The sequence below is a fragment of the Staurois parvus genome, unplaced genomic scaffold (assembly GCF_062004578.1).
Source record: "Staurois parvus isolate SC_StPar_1 unplaced genomic scaffold, SC_StPar_1.0 ptg000249l, whole genome shotgun sequence".
NCBI classification, from domain to species: Eukaryota; Metazoa; Chordata; class Amphibia; order Anura; family Ranidae; genus Staurois; species Staurois parvus.
Window position 1 is genome coordinate 3,320,642 of NW_028318045.1, and position 15,890 is coordinate 3,336,531.

Below are 15,890 nucleotides of genomic sequence, written 5' to 3' on the forward strand. Positions count from 1 at the left end.
GCATACTATGGTCAATATATACTGTAAGTAACATAGCATACATGCACATATACATGTGTGTAAACACAGCATGTACATGGGTATAGCTCTGCCCCCTAAATAAATAATAGGATTTGAAAAGCTAGCTTTTCAAATTTCATGTATTTCTGAAGGAAGGCATCATAAAAAGACATAACAATAAAAGCAGTATATGCACAAGGTCTCTCCTCCATGATCTAGACAGAAGTAGACTCTCAGCTACAAGCATCATATTAATTTTTATTAGAACAGAGAGGAGATCCAGGGAAAACGTACAGCAATTATCAGACATCAGAAAGAACCTTCAGCTGCTATGCAGACACTCTGACAATTTGGATCTTGGTGGAAAATGTGGTAGCAGACCTTTTGATTTCTAATGAAATCTCAGCAGTTTCTTCTTTCGGTCACTTGGTGAAATTAAGATGGCCAGTTACTCAGTTGGTGAGGCCACTATAGATGCAATATACTGTTCCGTCTAGAGCAGTGGTCTCCAAACTGCGGCCCAGGAGCCAGATGTGGCCCTCTGCTTGCCTTTATCCGGCTCTTGGGGCACTATTCCTCTCACTGATACAAGACACTATTCCTCCCACTGACACCAACAATATGGCATAAGCCCTGTCACTGATAGCAAAAATGGGGCACTATTTCTACCACTGACTCCAACAATGGGGCACGATGATGGGGAACTGTTCCTCCGACTGACACCAATCGTATTTCCCACTGACACCAATAATGGGGCATTATTCCTTCCCCTGATATCAACAATGAAGCACTATTCCTCCCACTGACACCAATGATGGGGGACTGTTTACTCCCATTGACAGCACAGCATTTTCTACTCACACTGGCCACAGCTTGGCCCCCTCAAAGTCTGAAGGACTGTAAACTGACCCTTTATTTAGAAAGTTTGGAGACCCCTGCTCTAGAGCCATGTTGTACTTTGTTATGGTCAGATGAGCCCTATGGCTTAGGAATACAGCTCTGTCAAAAGAGAGGCATGTCAGGATAAATATTTTCTTCACTTGCCTAAGTTCACATGTGCTCCTCCCTGAACTTGGCCAAACATTAGACAATTTTCTTATTCAATTTCCTTTAGATTTACCTTCAACGATGCAGTGCAAGAGCCTTCCTGATTGCATACAAATTCAAAATGTTTAGAATTGACCTCATATTATATGGCTAAAGGAAATTTGTACAAGAAAATTAAATAATGTATGACCAGCCTAAGATAAGCAAAATCCTTTTGAGGGTTTCTCCACCTAAACCTGCTCAGTAGGTGTCAGATTGCAGGAGTTTGCATATTTGGCCAGATCATGTATAGGATTCATAGATGCTGGCAATAGTTCAATAAGGATTTTTCAAAAAGGATTTTTCTTCCCCAACCAATTTAATTTCCACCAAGTTTCCTTGGAGCAAGCATTAAACTGAAGGATGACACTTGGGGCTTTATTTACTAAAGCTAGAGAGTGTAAAATCAGGCTCACTTCTGCATAGAAACCAATCATCTTCCAGGTTTTATTGTCAAAGCTTAATTGAACAAGCTGAGGTTAGAAGCTGATTGGTTTCTATGCAGAAGTGAACCGGATTTTGTACTCTCCAGCATTAGTAAATAAACCCCTTGCAGTCAATCATTCAAGCCATCAAAGCAAACAACTGGATGTTGTCTCTTGATTTAGCAGATGCATACTGTATTTACACATTCCTGTTCATACATTTTTCTCTAAATATCTTTGCTTTGCCATTCTAGAGTTCTGGTTTATTAGACAGTTTTTTGGCCTTTTCACATGCCCCATGGCAATCTCCAGGGTTACAGGTGTTCACATTTTGGTCAACATCCCCCTTTTAGCTCAATATCCTCAGGTTCTGATTAAGACTCTGATCAAATTTGTATGGGTTGTCAACCAGGAAGAAGGCCAACTCATCCCGTTACAATTATTTACCTTTCTGGGAGTGGTCTTGGATATCTGGAGGAATACCACAGAGTTTTTTTCAGAAAAGACAAAATATTTGTATCCCATTTGAGATAGTTTATGCTTCTATCCCATCTGTCTGCATACCATGATAGGGATATTGTTTGCATCAATTTCTATTGTTAGATGAGCTCACTGGGGATTGAGATCTTTCTGAAGAGGATTTCTAAAGTAACGGATAGATTCTTCCTGCACCACAGGATCAGGTTGACTCCACACAGTGCCAGATTTAGACCATGGAGGGCTGGGGGCACTTCAAATTTAGAACCTCTCAATGTTTGGGATCATGAGTCCGCAGAGAGACTTAACAATATACAGTATTCTCAAAATGAGACGGCGAGCATCGTTGACCCTTTTCACCAAGTTCTCTGTAAAATCTTTCTGAGCATTATGGCATGTCCCCTTTCTTTTTGCTGAGTGAACAGTGCTAACAGGAGCACAGATTATGGCCTGTATGGATCCACAGGCTGAAAGGTTCAGGAAATGGAAAATCACTTCTTGAAAGTCAAAGGATTCAAAACATGGAAAAACTCACTGGTTAGGTGTCGACTTCACTACTACATTCGGTGCAACACTTAAGGAAGGATGGTTCTCAACTCTGCAGATTTCATCTGACACTCTGCTATGTCTTTCTGACTGAATTCCGATCCAGGGCCACACCTGTGCCAAACTCATCCAAGCTCATGATTTTAAGTAAAACTTGCTAACAAAGTTTTACCCTATTTGAGAATCGAGTGTCAGATTCTCCCTTTGACCCAATCAGGGTCAAGCGAGGGGAGTGAGTTTCTCTCTCATTTTTCTCACTGTGATAAATCAATGCTGGTTATTAACTTCACTCCCACACGGTGGGGTTGGGGCTGTTGCTTGGTACTTGCCAACATTTTTGAACCTTTATATTGTCCCAGTCACTTATCACCCACAACAAGCAATACATTCTGCAACACAGTCATGTTAAAAGAAACATCTTGAATAGTAAAATAACATGAGAAGTTGAAATGTAAAACATCTGCTAGAAGCCCTCATCCATTTCTTTGCCTCTGAAGTCAGGCTTAACTGTTCCATATCTTGACACCCACGCATACTTTGTTAATTTTTTTAAATAATAAAACTAATTTTATAATTATTACTTTTTCTATAAAGGAAGTCTGGAGCCCCGTCTGCAGGGGGGCTCCAGGGCAATTGCCCCCTTATAAATCCAGCACTGACTTCCCACATGAGATAGTTTGATTGTGGCTAAAGCAAATGAATCTCTTTAGCTGTCATCAGCGTCCAAACCTACCCGATAGTGATCAACCTGGAAATTTTTTTACTTGGTTGGGGTGATCATCTCAAAGATCTAGTCCAAGCTCAGTGGTGAGTTCCAATGTGGCACAAGGTGTCCAACATCTTGGAGTTGAGAGTTGCTTATCAGGTCCTGAGGGTGTTTGGGTAACACATCCATGGAACCTTGGTTATGCTCCAAATAGACAACAAGATGGTGGTTTGGTGTCTAATATTTGTTGTCAAGGAGTGATGTAGAGATGTTCACTGATGATGGAGGTATCTCCAGTTCAGGTTTTGGCACAGCAGAATTGGTCTCACCTCACTGCTTCCCATTTTCCAGTATACACATAACTTCCTGGTGGATGCTTTAAGACGCAAAGCCTTGGACAGCGAGGAATGATCTCTGAACCAACTTGGACAGCGAGGAATGATCTCTGAACCAACAAGCCTTTCAGCCCTTCAGTGGATCTGCAAATATGGGTTATCAGGATCTCAACTTAATGGAAACCCCATAAATAGCAGACACTTCCTGCTGAGAGAGAGCTTCCCAGTGGTGAAAGCAGTGGATGTGATGATCCCTAGTTGAGTCAGCAAGCCATCTATTTCAAACAATCCCAGTGACGTTTGGGCTTCTCAGCAGGATTCAAAATCATCTATCTGTAGTAACAGCAGTCATTCTCCTTTGGCCTTGCAGGCTGTGGTATCCTCTTTTGAAGTCTCTAGCCCTGCAACCTCCTATTCTCCTTTCTAAGATTCCAAACATCATACAGCCGCTTGCAGAGGGGAAGTCTTGCTTTCCTGAGCTGCTCATCTTCAGTGTTAGAAACATAATTAAAGCCGGGGCACCTAATACAAACCTCACATGCACTAGAGTGTGGAAAAAGATTCACATAATTTGCAAGTTCTAAAGTATTTGATCCTCTCTTCTCTGATGTGACACATATTATGAATTTCCTGCAAGCAGGACTTGATATGGGTTTAAGTGCTAGTACCCTCAGAGTTCAAATCTTGGCCCTGTGCCACCTCATAATCTACTGAACCAATTCTTAAAGGCCTGTACTAAAATGTATCATCCAAGAAGGTTGTTTATTGTCCCTTGTGATAAATAGTGCTGGACATGTTGTCTTATTCCCATACCTCTACTAGATCAGACTTCCTCAATATTATTTTTTACAGCTATAGTGTCTAGATATCCAAGTGACATCATCCAAAGAGCTGCAAATCTTTCCCTCTGAGCCAGGACATTTTCTTCCAGCAATTTCAAAGTGAAACATTTGATTCACCACATTCATTGGATGTGGAAAGTATGTTGAAGACGGTCGGACAATTGGTTCATCAGGCCTGGGGGTGTCAGAAAGGGGCATTGTGGCCAGCCATGGTAATATGGAAAGCTTATATGGCAAAATAGATGGATCCACCAATTGATCTCAGGGCCTGCTTTACCAAACAGATTGCATCCTCATGGGTGAAATTTGGAGGTTCAAAATAAATCTGCTGGTCACCCTGGTCCCTGATCATTTTTCTTTGCTGAACCTTAAGCATGACAGCATACAAAACCCTCCCAGAGCTTTGTTTTGAGTATAGTTATGGTTTTACTACCTTGTGGTGAGTGTTTCATTTATAGTATAGCTGGCCTTATGATTGGGTAGGGGGTGGAGCTTTACCCAGCTGATATGCTTAAGCATAGCCCTCAGCCTACAGCCACTTGCTTGTGTGTCCAGATCAGAGACGACTTGCCTGTGGAGCCCCAATCCTGTCCCCTCAAGCTGCTCACCTGGATTTCCACACCTAAACTACCTCATTGTGTGAGGGGTACTGTCATAAGAGTAGCACAAGGAGTTTGTAATTTTGGCTTGATTTATTATATTAATCTCGCCTTTCCGTAATCTCGCTCTATTGGGTTTTTGCACAGTGCTGTCACCTAGGGACCTATTCTGGGACTGCCCCTAGTAGCTCCTGTTAAAATTAAAACTACCCTCTGTCTGATCATTCAGCTGATCGCACATTCTGTTACAGCTACAATGCTAGGCCCCATGTACACGGGACACTTCTGAACTATGGAAACTGACTGCTGGAAAACGTAGGTTAGAAAAACGTCTGTTTAGCCGCGTTTGCATAACGTGTTTATGCGTGTTTGCGTTTAGAAACGTTTTTTAAAGATAAGCACAGGAGAACCTCCCAAATGCCCAGAATGCACTGAAAAGTGGTAAATTATTAACTATTTCAGACTGTTTCATAGAAATACAGAGAGTAGAAGCAGAGAGAGCAGTATGTGTTGAAAATAGCTAGGTGTGAGTTGCTCATTAACATTTCTTTTGTTTCCAAGGGTGGGAAAGGTGTCTGGTGGAGTGAGTCATTAAGGCCACCTGGCAGAGGGTCTTCATGAGGAATTTGAGGTGTGAATGGTCATTAACATATCTTTTGTTTCCAAGGGTGGGAGAGGTCTGAGGTGTGAATTGGTCATTACAATGCGTGACAAGCTTGGTAGAAGCATCCAGTGTTCAGTGTTTGTCCATTTGAGTACCTTGAAAACGCTTTGCATGCATTTTTGATGAAAAAAGGCTCTGGACAGCATTGGGAACTGGAAGAGTTAAAAAAAATTTCATAAACATGATTTGCCGCGTTTACAAGCGTTTTGCGTTTGAAACGCTGATACAATCGACTGCTGAACGCAAGTTTTCTGCGTTCAAAAAAACAACTGTAAACTCAAATGCCTGTAAAAAATTGTAAACGAAGATGGGTACATGAACACATAGGAAAACATTACGGTGAGTTCAGTGGCTGCTGAAAAAAACGCTGAACATCTCCTAAACATGAGTTTATCAGCTGCAGTGTACATGAGCCCTTACAGTCGGATAACTGGGGAAGAGGAGATTGAGGAAATGCTACATCCTGCCTGCAGTAAACTAATGGCATTATCTTGGCCTAGGCAAAACACTGGACTTCTGTTTGAAAAAGTTTTTTTTCTTTTAATAAAAAGTAGGTGTTTTCTAAAAAAAAAAAATCAGACTGTTGCTGTCTATTGGATGAGGAATTTATTCATAGGGACTCCTGATGTTACTAAAAAGTTGACTTTAAAGAAAAGCTTCCTTACTGAATATGCTCCCTATATGTCATGTTGCTTTGTTTAAGGTACTCACTTGCATCCCAGGAACAACCAATGTAACCACACCCAGGTCAGCAGCAGCACAGTGATGGTAATGGGCAAGCTAAACACAAACCATGTTCCGAAATTGACCACCTCGGCATCAGGATAGCGGCTGCAGATTTATAAATAACATGCGACAGAAGAAAACAAATTTACAAAAACAGACATAACAAAATATACTCCAATAGTAAACTACATATTTTTTTTTTTTTTAAACTAAGGTTTAGTCAAAAATTATTTTTTTCCCTATAGCTGCAGTCACATCACTTACCTGTATGTTCCTACCTTGTGCAGACTGCTGCTCTATGTAGAAATCTCCTCTGCAGGGTGCGTGATCCTTCTTCTGGCACTGAACATTTGACAAAACAGGGGCTCATTGCGTTAGGTCTTCAGACTGAACTGCATTTAAGACAGTCCTATGTTGGCCTGCCCCCTCCTCCCTTCTCATTCATTGAGAAAAGTCTGTGCATTGTTTACACAGAATGTAATATGATCTCTGAATGGGGGAGAGTCAGATGAATGACAGTATTATGTCCTCCATTCAGAGATTGCCTTACATTCAGTGTAAACAATGCATTGACTTTTTCTCAGTGGATGGGGGGGAGGCCCCCACTAGACTGCCTTGAATGCAGCTCAGCCCAAAGACCCAAAGCTATTAACAACCACCAGGAAGTTCAGCACCAGGAAGAGGACTGGCCACCCTGCAGAGAAGATTTCTACATCTTGTATAACGTGGGACAATTGTCATGGATGTTGTGTATCAGTAAATGCCAAAAAGCAAAGTTCCTGTTCTGCTGAATATTTAATGTGCATGATATCAACAGTTTATCTGAAGACAGGGAGGGCATAAAAGACAAAAAAGTAAGAAAGTAAGTAATATCATATATCAAATTCAAGATTTTTCATTTTGGAGTTTTGTGGGGATTTGGGTGGGGCAGGTCTCTGAAAATCAAAAGTAGTTTTTAAGCTTGATGGGCTAAATTTCCAGTATTCCAGTTATCTGAATAATGTATAGTAATTACCTTTGCTTTATCCAAATGTTGTATGTGTCATAATTGTGTGAATTTGACAGAAATAAAGGTACTGAAACAGTAATAAAGTCTGACTGGATACTTTACACTATGAAGGTCATCATTACTCTTTAAGAGAAATCAGGATTTTTAATATTACAGCAATAAAATCTGAGATATTTCCCCATGTGACATGCATTTGGGTGACATTGCTGGCACTGAGCTACCTACTTCTTAAAGTGTTCCAGGAAGATTAGACTGGTGGAAGTTCCAATGATCGTAGTCAAACCCCCGATGGTGGCAGCATAGGAGACACTGAGAGACAAGCACTTGCAGATCATGTGGTCATGTTTGGATCTGTACTTTCCTTGTTCTTTTGGATCTTTGGTCTCAGAAGATGGAAGAACCAAAATTTGGGTCTGTAGAAGAGAATACTTTATTGTTTAGGATAGACCCGTCTACATGTGAGTATGTTTCCTCCTCAGATGCAGAGAGAGAGAGGATGTCACTTTCCTTTTGTAGGGTGAACATATTTTTTCTTGGATTTTCGTTAATGTAAAAAATATTTCACCAAAGTACCAAATATATAAAGCACAATGCAACCCAATTCATTCCTGTGGGAGATGTGTATTCTTGCCTTCCAGTGGAATATGGCTCACCCATGGGAATGAGTGGGGCCACGCTTTTCACCAGAAAGGCTGTCCATCGTCAAGCAAGACTGCACAATGAAGATCGCTGGAACAGGGAGGAAAGTAAACATTTAACATGGCACTCTGCATTCAGGAGAACTGGGGAATGAACTAAAGAATAAGTTCAACTTATGTCCTTTAAGATATTGTTTAACCCCATATTGACCTCAACCCATACATTCTAGAGGCCAACTGCAAGATATTGTTGGAGATTCTTTATATAGCCCTACAGAACAGATAGTGCACCCTTCACGTGTGTTTATCTACTGCTTTTCTGCAAGCAGGAAACAGGAACTTTCTTCAGAGAAAAGACAAAGTTTTATCATAGATGCAGCTACAAACTTATAAACACTGCCATCTACTAGTTGAAGAATATATCTCTACTAAATACTAAGCCTTTTTAACCAGGGTCTCGTGGCACCCTGGGGTGCCTTCTGGGTTCTTCAGGGGTGCCTTGGCAAGATGCCTGAAAATTGCCTCAAATGTCCCCAAAAGTTTCAACAAGTTGCCAGGTGGATCAAGCCTGCCTTTTTTGTTACACAAAGCCACAGGTTTTACTTGTGCAGCATTACAACCTTGGGCCCCATGCAGGCCAACTGCTGACATTCTAACAACTGATGATGTAATGGGTTGATAAGGAAGACATTGGGCGCCTGAGAATGTCCTTATTTGCCCCCCTCCATCAGCAGAGGTCACATTAGCTATATGAGGGAGAAAGCTGAGGAAGGAAAGAAATTGAGGAACAGTTGTCAGTATAAGTGTGAAAAGGTGTATTTGCTTTGTAAAAGATAAATCACCTCCAATGTTGGATGTCCCATGTGTGTTGACACTGCTGCATCATGTAAAAATATTCCTTTAGTTTTTATATTTTAGAATGGGGTGCCTTGAGACTTTGCATAATTTTAAAGGGTGCCTTGATGAAAAAAGGTTGAGAAGGTGTAGCTGTTGTACAAAATACATGAACACTGTATTCCAACACCCCCACTCGACAACTACTCCTTATATTAGTCCCATTTTGGATCTCAGTTCTATAACTCTTTTTCTTGTAAGCAATTGACTCTGGCTCTGGTTTTAAAGCTACACGAGCATCATAGGACAGACGTTTGGCTGGGATGCCTTTGTTGCTTCTGGTGGATTTCTGATTAAAGCCTCTTTTTGCATGGTTAGTTCTTTTACAATATTTTTATTTTATGCTTTATTTCTATTTCTTTGTCACTTTGTTACTTATCTTGATGTAACACTGACATGGAATTTCCCTCAGTTGAAGCATTTGTGTTTGTTCATTAAATTTTGAATACACTGAAGTTACATCAACAATTACACTTGTATGGTTGTGTCTTGGTGTAGAGTTCTGTACCACTTTTAAGATTCACTGCACCCCACAAGTACACTTTCCTTTGCTGAGCATCCCATTTTGTATGTTTTTCTTTTGAGATTTACACATAGGCTTTGCTTCCAAAAATGTTTAGATGGTTCAAATTCAGGGCCTTTCCATTCCACAGTTCATATGATTTTCCTGGTAGTCAATTCTGGAGATAGCATGTGATCATCCCCCTAGTATGTGATTAGTATATCAGCATGGTTCTTCCACTCTCACATAGAGTGCGGTTCATTCCTTCTGCAACCCTGTTTTTGTTCTGGGCTGTATGGTACAGTAGTTTGAAATATTATGCCTTGCTTTCTGAGAATTGCTTGTGTCTTATCACCTGTATATTCAGTTTCATTGTCTGTGTGCACTACACTCAGCATTTTGCCAAATTTGTTGCTTACTTGAGACAAATACTGTTCAAGTTTCTCTGGTACTTCACTTTTGTTGTGTAACAGATATAGTGTCATATACCTGGAGTAATCATCTATAAAATTGAGAAAATACCTCTTCTTTCCTGGAGTCAATTTTTCCATTGGACCACAAAGATCTGAATAAATTAAGTCCAGAGGTGTCTTAGCTCTGCTGTTACTCTGCTATAGAAAGGCTTATCTTGTAATTTTTCCTTTTATACAGCTGGTGCATTTCATTGTTTGATCATATGCACTAAGTTGTATTCCACTTTCATAGTCATTCTCAGTTAATTTCTTTATTATGTCAGGATTTCTGTGCCCAAGTCATCTGTGCCATGTGTCAATGCAGTCTTTAATGTTTTTCCTCCTTTGCAGTATTAACCACCTCATTGCAGTTCTGCTGATACAGTTCTTCTGTTATTTTAGCCTTTGCAAGCAAGATATCCCCTTTTGCGATGGCACACTTGTCATCCTGGAAGGTGACTACATTGCCTTGTTTTGTGAGTTTCTTCACTGGCAAAAGATTAGTTTCAAGAACAGGGACATAGAGGACATTTTTCACAGGTATCTTTCTGCTGACACTCTGGGAAATAGGACAGTAAAGAAAAACATCTATTGATTCTGATTCCATTATTTGGCCATTAGCTGTGTTGTTTTTTTTTCTGTTTTACTTTGGTCAAGGTGAACAAAGAAATTTCTGTCATTTGTCATGTGACTCATAGCTTCTGAGTCAACACCATGCCTGCAAAAATGAGCTTTTGGATTGAAAAACATATTTATTATCTGAAGAAAAATCAGTGTTTTCCTTCACACTTTTGGCCTTTTGTAGTTTAGTTTGTTTTTGCATTTTAGCTTTCCAGATTCTGCAATATGCTTTTAAATGATCTTGTTTCTTGCACACAAAGCATTCACGTGTTTCTTGTCGCATGTTACTGTTTTTATTCCTATTTTCTATCTTTAAAGAAGACTCTGCAACAGAAGTGCCGTCACTATTAATGCTCTCTGTTTTACCCTTATATTCATCCACAAGCTTGCCCTTAACACATTCCAATGTCAGTTCATCATCCGGATGTGCATCAAGTGCTGTGACAAGCATTTCATAACTTTTTGGTAAACCACTAAGTAATAGTGCTGCGGCATGAAAATCTTTTATTTCTTCTATACCTCTCAGGCATTCAGCCATTTCCAAGGTGTGCCTTATGTAATCCTTCATATCCTGGCCTTTCATCACCTTGGTTTGGTATAGCTTTCTAATGAAATACAGTTTATTGCTGAGATTAGCTCTTTCATGCATCTTTTTTTTAATCATTCCCACATTTATTTAGTGGTTTCACACATACATACAGTATATGTATGATTTGATAATCTTCTATGCTAACAGAGATTGTGCTCTGAGCTTTCTGATCTTCCTCTATCTACTCATCTGAAGGGTGTTCTGGCCTGACTTCATTTATGCATTTCCACATACCTTCTATTATTAGCATTTTCATCTTGAATTCCCAAGACTGGTAGTTCTGGTTTGTCAGGTTTGCAAATTAGCATTGTTGCAGCTGTATTACTAGCCATTTTCTTTTTATTCCATTTCAGTCTCTTTCTGATGCTGTATCTTGCACATCTTTTGCTGTAACTGGCTATGACTGGGTGTCTGGGTGGGTGTCTGGGCCCATAACCTGTTAGAGATTCTGTATATAACCCTACAGAACAGACAGTGCACAGTCCACATGTGTTTATCTGCAGCTTCTCTGCAAACAGGAAACATTAACTTTATTCAGAGAAAAGATAAAGTTTTATCATAGATGTAACTACAAACGTATAATTACTGCTCTCTACTGGTTGATGAATATATCTCTACTGAATACTAAGGTGTAGATGTTGTACAAAATACATGAATATTGAAATCCAACAGATATGAACTAGAGATGCACCCAAATTTCGGTGGCCGAAACGCTTCGGCCAAAAACATCTCTTTCAGCTGAAATGGAAAAAAGCACTGATACAGGTGCTGAAAACACCCCGCCCCTTGCCGCCGCCCACTTGCTGTCACCGCTGCCCCTCGCCGCCGCCCTCCCGCCGCTGCCGCCACCACTCGCCACTCGGTAGATCTCAGTCTTACCTGAGAAACCATTGAACGATCTGCGCTGGGCATAGAGATGAGTGAAGGAAAGATGGCCACCATTCATCTCTATGTCCTTGGAGGACCGGAGCGATCTCACTTCCTGTTCCGGCCATTTTTTATTTATTTTTTCTTTTTAAAGTGCTAGATCAATGCTTTTTTTATCTAATGCTTTACATTGCAGAGGAGAGATGTGGGGTCTTATTGACCCCATATCTCTCCATAAAGAGGACCTGTCACTAATTATTTCTATCACAAGGGATGCATGCATTTCTTGTGATAAGAATAAAAGTGATTAACATTTTTTTTAAGGGACAGTGCAAAAAAATTAAATAAATTAAAAAAAAAAGTTTAAAATGCTCCCGTCCGCCCGTGCTCGCACGTAGTAGTGAACGCATACGTAGGCCATGCCCACATATGTAAATGGTGTTCAAACCACACAGTTGAGGTATTGCCACGAACATCAGAGGAAGAGCAATAATTCTCGCACTAGACCTCCTCTGTAACTTTACACTGCTAACCTGTAGAAATTTTTAAAGCATCACCAATGGAGATTTTTAAGTACTGCAGTTTCACGCCATTCCACGAGCGTGCGCAATTTTAAAGCGTGACATGTTGGGTATCTATTTACTCATTATAACATACTATTTCATATTTTACAAAAACATTGGGGTATATATATATTTTTTAATCAAAGTGTCTTTTTTCCAAAAAATATATATTAATTTTTAAAAACTGCACATTTCGGTTTTGGTTTTCAGCCAAGTGCATTTTGAATTTTCAGTTTCGGCATCAGAATTTGCATTTCGGTGCACCACTAATATGAACTTAAGAAGCTCTCTAAATGTTGATGAAGGTTAAGTCCCAGTATGTTGTTCTGCCTAATATAGTCAAGCAGTTGAGCCACTGATAATTATCAACATTTTAGGGACAAGATTTACCTGTGGGAGGGACTGTCCATTAGTGGCAGGCTTAACAAAGGACATTGGATTGGCAATCATATGGACCCCATTGAGATTCTGCTGATAAAAGTCAAACAGTTAAAAGGACAAGTTAAAATATCTCATCGGATTAAATATTCTCAACTTATAAAGTGTTACTAAACCCACAACAGTAAAGTCAGTCTGTATATACAGTAAAGTATGCTTGTTAGATTCACTATGGAATTTAAGGGGTTAATCCTCTGCATTGTGTAAAAATGCAGTTTGATCCTGTCTTCTCTGATCTCCCCTTCTTCCAGTGTCCACCTCTTGTCTCCTGATAAGATATATCGTGTGGAGTCACTCTGCACATGCTCAGTTTGATGTGTATTGCCAGAGAGGTTTTTTTTTTTTCTTGGGAGAGTGCATGTGATCAGCACAGGGCCAAACAACACTGTCCAGACAGAGGTGAGGTGTGACGGGAGTGACTTTTGGGGATGGGGGGGACCCCTGTTGTTCCTCTTATGTGTAGCCCACCCTGTGCCTGTTTTGGACACAGGGTGCTCTGTCCAGACATTGTGTTGACATGGATAGGTTGGGTGTGGGGGTTGTCCATTGTTCACTGCCAGGTGGTTGCCCATTGTTCTATTGTGTCTTGCTTGCCAGCAAACTATTATGGGATGCATGTGTTCCTGTATTGTCTAATTCCATGTGGTTGTTCCATTGTTCTATTGAGTGTCTTGGGTTGGTGGGGGGTGGTTACTGCAGCCCTTCCCCCTGATGGGAGGTCCTGATGATGTGTTTCCTGTTCCTGGTTGTATTTCCCCGCCCTGTGTATATTTCTTGTGTTTGTGTTAAAATAAAGCAGTTGACCTCCTGTCTTAAGAGAGTCTGATGCTGTCTATTTTCTGCATGATCCGCGGTGGGGTCCGTGGATGGTGTTCGGACGGGGAAGCGAGAGTATAATGGAAATACCCTAGCGCAGTCTGGTTCCGTTACATGAGGGTTTCTGCATCCTCCTAGAGAAAAATGAAAACTCCTCGTACAGCTTTAACCAGTTCTCTGCTGGACACTGATAGAAGTCACAAGACTGCACTAACTGCTGATGAGAAAAGGTATTTAGCAGTTTATATTTACTAAAATAATTGTATTTCCATGTTCTGTGTACTGTGGGTGACCAGATATAGTGAATGCAGGGTCCTGGGTTTAGCAACACTTTAAGTTCCATCTCTCTCCAAAATATGAGATTTTTTTTCTGTCTAGGGTACAAATGGTCTCACCTTACTCTGGATGAGTTTACTTAGGTCCTTAGCTGTTGCCCTAGAAAAAAAAATATGTTCTGTATAAAGAGTAGCTGTCTCTCATTCATAGTGGCTGGATACATTTTAAACACTAATATATATTCTTACTCTTCATTGATGAATATAAGTTCAATGGAAGGCTGGTTCTGCTTCCCACCTATAATGAGGTAAAAAGAAGGATGTTCACGAATGTTTGCACATCAGCTGAAGCCTAACAAAAACCTGAATGATAATACTCATAATTACTGTTAAACACATTAATTATTACGTATTTGATAACTTGATACTTTGTGTTGCAATACAGTCTAAACATTTCTAAAAAGTGTTTAACAAAGGAATCTTGTCAGATTACAAAAAAATCCTTCTAAAATTTCCCGGCTAGTTAAGAGCTATTATACTGAACTCTCCAGAGGCCTGTGTCCAGTTGTTCTGCCTCTGCCAGACTCCTCTGCATTTGACACTTCCAGGAGTGTCAGACATTCTTTGCCCCCTGCTGCATGCTGTGGTTCCAGCCTCTGACCCAGTGTCAGGCCAAGAACTGGGCAGTAGAGGCAGCGGCTGTGGATGCTTCAGCAGGAAGGAGGAGCACAAGGAGCAGGATCTACAACATATGTTACAAAGGTTGTGTACAGCTCACGATGGGGACTTTGGCATTTTCACTTTGGGAGCTAAAGAACCGCGTCCCAGCACTGATCCAATCACTACAGAGCACAGTAGTGACGTAGGGGTTGGATGGAACCACAGCATACAACAGGGGACTCAACTATGAGAGACGAAACGAGAAAAAAAATCCAGACAATCACATTGGCTGATTTGGAAAGAATTTATTTGCAAATTATGGTGGAAAATAAGTATTTGGTCACCTACAAACAAGCAAGATTTCTGGCTCTCACAGACCTGTACATTCTTCTTTAAGAGGCTCCTCTGTCCTGCACTCATTACCTGTATCAATGGCACCTGTTTGAACTTGTTATCAGTATAAAAGACACCTGTCCACAACCTCAAACAGTCACACTCCAAGCTCCACTATGGTGAAGACCAAAGAGCTGTCAAAGGACACCAGAAACAAAATTGTAGACCTGCACCAGGCTGGGAAGACTGAATCTGAAATAGGCAAGCAGCTTGGTGTGAACAAATCAACTGTGGGAGCAATAATTAGAAAATGGAAGACATACAAGACCACTGATAATCTCCCTCGATCTGGGGCTCCACGCAAGATCTCACCCCGTGGGGTCAAAATGATCACAAGAACGGTGAGCAAAAATCCCAGGACCACACAGGGGGACCTAGTGAATGACCTTCAGAGAGCTGGGACCAACGTAACAAAGGCTACCATCAGTAACACACTACGCCGCCAGGGATTCAGATCCTGCAGTGCCAGACGTGTCCCCCTGCTTAAGCCAGTACATGTCCGGGCCCGTCTGAAGTTTGCTAGAGAGCATTTGGATGATCCAGAAGAGGATTGGGAGAATGTCATATGGTCAGATGAAACCAAAATAGAACTGTTTGGTAGAAACACAACTCATCGTGTTTGGAGGAGAGAGAATGCTGAGTTGCATCCAAAGAACACCATACCTACTGTGAAGCATGGGGATGGCAACATCATGCTTTGGGGCTGTTTCTCTGCAAAGGGACCACGACGACTGATCCATGTACAGGACAGAATGAATGGGGCCATG

At 40.8% G+C, this 15,890-nt stretch overlaps 1 protein-coding gene across 1 annotated transcript in view; it reads right to left on the bottom strand.

The window, feature by feature from the left end:
• The window catches only part of SLC13A4 (solute carrier family 13 member 4), a 66,826-nt gene that overhangs the window by 17,045 nt on the left and 33,891 nt on the right, over positions 1 to 15,890 (bottom strand). The window contains exons 5-9 of the mRNA XM_089680676.1: positions 14,320 to 14,368; positions 14,191 to 14,230; positions 12,932 to 13,009; positions 7,641 to 7,828; positions 6,392 to 6,511 (exon numbers count right to left, since the gene is read on the bottom strand). Of these exons, the coding sequence (XP_089536802.1) occupies positions 6,392 to 6,511; positions 7,641 to 7,828; positions 12,932 to 13,009; positions 14,191 to 14,230; positions 14,320 to 14,368 (475 nt within the window). The remainder of the gene's footprint in view (positions 1 to 6,391; positions 6,512 to 7,640; positions 7,829 to 12,931; positions 13,010 to 14,190; positions 14,231 to 14,319; positions 14,369 to 15,890) is intronic.